The 3,610-nt window shown below is 40.4% G+C and overlaps 1 protein-coding gene across 1 annotated transcript; it reads left to right on the forward strand.

Annotated features, from left to right (window-relative positions):
- Positions 1-529: 529 nt before the first annotated feature.
- On the forward strand, positions 530-1,385 carry LOAG_06023 (hypothetical protein; the record flags this gene model as incomplete). Its single annotated transcript, XM_003141559.1, has 3 exons — positions 530-606; positions 772-987; positions 1,265-1,385. The coding sequence occupies 3 exons, from the start codon at positions 530-532 to the stop codon at positions 1,383-1,385; spliced, it is 414 nt and encodes a 137-aa protein (XP_003141607.1).
- Positions 1,386-3,610: the final 2,225 nt, after the last annotated feature.

The following is a 3,610-nucleotide window of genomic DNA, read 5'->3' on the forward strand; positions in this document are numbered from 1 at the left end:
TTCAAACCGACTCGATATGACAGCATTGTCAACTTGCCATAACAACCTTATTATACGCTAATGCATCACACAAGTAGTAGCGTTACGAAGTGGAAGTGGGATGAATTGACGAGACATACATATTTATACTTACACTGAGTTAAGGATGGAAATATCATGAACTGAAGAGGGCGGCAAAACACATCCATTTAAAATTGAAAGAATGGAAATAAGCAACTGGAAGAGGGGGCGTGGAGACTGGTTTGAGAAGTAACCGTTCTAGTGTTATCTTATAGGAGACGATAGAAAAGACTATCTGCGCTTTTTTAATGGTAAAATGGGGATAAATGAAAATTAGGAGAATACAGCAAAATTTGCATGCAAATGAGAGGCTTGAAGGTGGGATGATAAGTAACAAAAGACAACGCGAGAAGAGATCCTCGGGAAAGCCTGTTAAAGTGAAGGGATAGTGCAGAGAGAGAGCCTGGCTCAGGGGCAACTCGCGTGGGCCTCATGACCAACACGCAGTTAAGGAACCGTAGCAGAACGAATGTGTGGGCGAGTTGAGAAGGAGGTAGGAGGCTGCGAGTGCATTGTTGTGGGCAAACCGATGGCGTGTGAGGAGAGGTAGACGGACGGACGGGCAGAGTGAATAAAAGTAACGCAACAAGACCTCGATACAGGATGAGAGTGTCTGAGACAAATAGAGAAGGAGACAGTACTCCCTCCCTCTGTTCAAGGAAAAGCTGCAATTCCCTCACCATTCAAGCGTTGAGGGAGGAGTGCGCAAAGGCGAGGAGGCAGACAGCTCGACACGCCACCTACTATCATTGAAATGTATCCCCACGCACGCGCGCACGCACGAGTAGACGTACGCGCACATCTGCATACACCACATGCACACAAGAATGTAACATACGTGCATACAGCCACGTGTAGGCACACAGAGATGCAGCACACGTGCACACGCCCACGCGAACCCACCTCGCACGTGCACACAGGCACTGAGTAAGGCATACCTCTTGGAAGTCATTAGATAGGCCTTACATTTGGGACTATGACAGTGATAAACATGAATGATTCATTTTCTGCTGCCCTTTGTCATACGCAGGAATAGTAACCGCAGGTCTGTCAACATAACGTGTTATCTGTCATCAATAGATCGTTGACTGACACGCCTAAGCACTGACAGAAAGGAGGTGCAACACACAATGGGTACATGGAGGAACGCTCAGAGGTTAACAACGCTTTCACGCTGAACAAATATGATGTGTGCGGGTGGTAGGTGGGTAGATAAGTGTGTAGGCGTTGAGAGGAAGCAGGGTTCGCAGAAAGTTGCAACAGATGAGAAGAGCGAGCTCACAGATCAGTGTCCAACTCCTATGTTATCTGCCTACTCGATATAAGTGCAGTGCTGGTGGTTGGGGATTAATGAGACAACATATAAGTAATCACCCTTGAAACGGTGGGTTGCTCGAAAGGTTAGCACTGCCATTAAGAAGGTTGCACTCGTGCGGTAAGTGGCCAGCTGATGGACGTAACCTATTCACACAGCACTGAATGCTTCACAAAGAAAGGTGTTGTCCCATTTCCCTTGCGTATGTTACCATGGTCGGAAGTTGGTTTCGGGCTCTTCAACTGTTAAGTAAATTGTAAGTAAGTGGATATTGGTAAGATTAATACAATGAATTGAAATTAAGTAGCCATGGAGGCCTCTACTTATAAATAACAAATTTGTTTCAAAAGTGAACTTTACGAATAAGAGAAAGGAAGAAGAATTGACATCAATCAATGATATGTTAGAAGCGTTGCTGCATTTGCGATGGTATCACATAGGTAATTAATTTTAAATTGTTCAAACCAGAAATATCAGTGAGCGAAACCTTCACTCTTAGGCACAATGCTATGAAATTTGATTACAAAAATATCTATATTGTTATCATAATTTCAATCAGATGATTTAGTTTTTAGGGTATAAACAGTGAGATGATGAAACGGTATGACGTGAAGGTCGGTGTCGCCCATCACACGAGATCTACAATTACAAGCTGGCTGTAATCACTTTAGCGCAATAGTTCCCAACTGGTGATCCTTGGACCACAGGTGATCCACGTGAATTAAATTATGGCCTACGAGAGCGGCAGTGCTGTGAGTAGAAAATTATTAATCACGAGAAAAATTGACTTTGTTCCTACGTTCCTTCTTCTTTATATTATAATGTTACTCTGTGTTTTAGCTAGTACATGAAAAATTTTGATTAAAGTTCATTTTTATATTAGCGAAATTTATTATTTTTGAATCTTCTGGTCTGGTACAAATAAGAAAGTCAAAGTGGTCCCTGGTCAAGAAAAAGTTGGGAACCACGGCTTTAGCAAAATCGGAGAGCGCATTTTAGATTGCGGTGTACTTCACCTTTGCTCTTAAATCCATGACTGCGTCATTCATCAGTCAAAATGATATTAAACTTCTGCGGAAATCACTTCCTTAATTCAAAGGTAAGACCGGAATACTACTTTCTATGGAGACATATAACGTGTTGGAAGTTTGACTGGTTGTTGTTAGTTAAATAGAGTTTAATACTGCTCAATTTTTTTATGAAGTAGGGAATAATGGAGAAGAGAAAGGGTAGGACCGTATAACTAGTTACGGTCCGTATTGATATAGTAACAATATTACACCAAAATTATTAAACATCCACATTCGAAATATGTATTTTCCTATAACTAGGGCCATGATAAATAACTATACTCAAAAGTTCGCCGCGTAAAATTACATCAACAGTTTGAGACGAAACTTTCTAAAATTACTTTAAACCAAGATAATCCGGCACGCTTCGAGAGTACCACAGAATATCCTTTATTTAAAAATGTCTTAATGAAACGCCATTTCCTGAATGCCCTTGATAATTTGGAAAACAATGACTTGTTGTCCCCCTATGGTTCGAATACCGCTTGCTTAATTTCACTTTTTTTTCTCATTTCTTTTTTTCCAATTTCGCATCCTCAATGACCCCTGCAAGAAATTTCTTTCATTTGTACATAATTTTCGCTTCCAAATTCTATTTTGTTTGCTAAAAGAACTATTATTTAAGTCTATGTTATGGGTGCATGTAAGGGTCAGGTGTAAAATTTTCCCATATTGTCAGCAGTGACATCGGGACGATGAATTACAGATCACACATAACCAGGCAGTACATTTATTGACTGGATTCCAATCATTCACAAGTTGGGTTTTTTCCGCCTCATTTTTGAAGTGCGTGGTTCTTTACTTTCACTACTGCTTATTAATGTCCTTATGCAACTTGGAATTCATATAATAGTTTGATGAAACTATCCAAGAAACCAAATTAACGATTACTTGGAGTAGCCCGTATAATGCCCTGTGTCACTTTCAGAATGTTACTGGCACATGACAACACATACGACGTCTAATGTGTTGGACAAATGTAAACACATCAAGACGCATTCATTCAAAGATAACTGCGGCAGCATAATGAGGAATGATGTAGCAAGCTTCATTTCACACTGCAACACGCTATACTATATGTTGAACGGCTTTGGAAATTTTTTGGGTACAGAAAACGTTAAGAAATGGATCTCATTTAAACGATGTAAATCAACATTTGTCATCT

This window comes from Loa loa (assembly GCF_000183805.2).
Source record: "Loa loa unplaced genomic scaffold supercont3.27, whole genome shotgun sequence".
Classification (NCBI taxonomy): Eukaryota; Metazoa; Nematoda; class Chromadorea; order Rhabditida; family Onchocercidae; genus Loa; species Loa loa.